Raw genomic sequence first — 1,980 nt, 5'->3', positions numbered from 1 at the left:
GTCGATTTCAAGTAGACTTGACGACAAATTCAAATCTGTTTTCAGAAATCTTATCGCTTCAATAGATCAATTGGAATATTTGGCAAAAAACAAGTCTAAAATACTATGTCGCGCGTGTGTTAGACAAAAACAGAAAATCACGGTATCGAATCCCCTTTAGTCAACATTTCATGTATCTACATTTGTTTTAGAGTTGCACCAAAAACCAAAATCGATTTACTCGAAAACAGATTTTGCGTAAAAATTCCCGTTATTCGTTAATTTTTCTTTTGTTTTTCACGGCGTTTTTGAAAACTACCCGGAAATATTTACTTTTGACCCCCAAAGCACCAACTAGATTCACTATCCTATCAGAAAAAATACTGTTGAAGAAAATCATTTTTACTGTGCTAAAAGGTGATGAAAGACACAAAAAAAATTTTAAAAAAACACATCATTGCGTAAAATCAATACATTCATTGCTCCGCTCAGAATCTAAAATGTGTTTCGTAAAGTAACAAAGTTCCTTTCATTAAAATAGTAAAACATTTATATAAACAAAAAATAATCAGTTTCATAGAAGAATACAAATCATTCAATGGCAATTATACACTTTCTATTTTTTTAATAACTAATTATAGATGTATTATTGTATTGTTTTGTTAGAGCTTGAATAATATTTTATCAGAAATGTATACATTAATATAATAGTTTTAAACATATTGAACGTTATCAGTTAAGAAAATAATATCCATGGCATATATATCATATATGGTAGGATTTTTAAAAGTTAATTAATCTTTAATAATTAGTTTTAATACGGTAAGTTATGTAATTACAGCGTTAAACATCTACTAAGTAAAAATTTTACTAATAAGTCGTTGATAATGATATTCTAGTATGTTTATTGTTTAATATATAATATATTTTTATATCACTTTGATTTTTTAAGTAGGCATTACATCTATTATGTCTGATTAAGTACGTACCTGTTGGTATTTATTCATCATAGAGAAAACTTCAATAGGTACAAGGCAGGTATGTCAGTATGTGATTGACATTTTTCTTCAACACAAACCATTATGGAGAGTAAGTAACATTTTGTTTTTTTATTTTAAATATATAATGTAGGTATGTCACTGCAGTCTGTTACTGAACATTTCCGTAACACCCTTAGTATCTCCGTGGAAAATCAATATATTTAAATGCGGTTTTTTAAAGAAAAAGTATGGAAATTCTTATTGAATTGCATGAGATTCAATTTTTTTCATTGACATCAAAAATTTCCAAAAAAAAAAAAAATGTAAAATTAAGTTTTTTAATAGAGTGAAAGTCGACAAAAAGAAAGCAAATCAAGTTATTGATTTTCTAAGAATAAAATGTATGTTACCAAAACACGAATCGATCACGGGGATTTTGTTTATGATAATCTACTTCATACAAAATACTTAAAATCATACCTATTTTGATTTAAATTAAAAAAAAATATTCCACTGTAGGTAGGTGACATCGACATGGTAAAATGTTACTCCCGAAATAATGAAAATTACAAGCTGAAAAGCTATGGAGTTTAGTTTTTACTATCAAAAACCATCGATGATCGATATTCGATATACCTATTAACTATCAACATTTAACAAATTATTAATGTCGCGATATTTGGAAACAGGCGGTTACATTGTGTTATTAACAAGTTATAACTTAATAACTATTATAATGTTGCAAATATATTTTTACAAAGCGCCACTCATAATTATTAGATATTTACCTACTGATTGTCATATACAAAAAAATCTTCGTTCCAATCGAGATTGCAGACTAATGATTAAACGATACGATTCGTGTTTTGCTAACATATTTCTGATATGACTATTATTCAGTATTCTTAGAAAATCATAAGCTTAATAGTTAATTTGCTTTAACTCGATTGATTTTTATTCAAGTTAAATATTTTTTTCTATGAACTATTTTTTTTTTTTTTTTTTTATTTATTTATTTATT

At 26.3% G+C, this 1,980-nt stretch overlaps 1 protein-coding gene across 1 annotated transcript in view; it reads left to right on the top strand.

Annotated features, from left to right (window-relative positions):
• Positions 1–951: 951 nt before the first annotated feature.
• Positions 952–1,980, top strand: part of LOC107882727 (sialin-like) — a 6,686-nt gene continuing 5,657 nt past the window's right edge. Inside the window, exon 1 of the mRNA XM_016801549.2 lies at positions 952–1,068. Within this exon, the coding sequence (XP_016657038.2) occupies positions 1,062–1,068 (7 nt within the window). The 5' untranslated portion in view covers positions 952–1,061. The remainder of the gene's footprint in view (positions 1,069–1,980) is intronic.

This window comes from Acyrthosiphon pisum, chromosome A1 (assembly GCF_005508785.2).
Source record: "Acyrthosiphon pisum isolate AL4f chromosome A1, pea_aphid_22Mar2018_4r6ur, whole genome shotgun sequence".
NCBI lineage: Eukaryota > Metazoa > Arthropoda > Insecta > Hemiptera > Aphididae > Acyrthosiphon > Acyrthosiphon pisum.
This window is presented reverse-complemented; position numbering and strand designations above follow the sequence as displayed.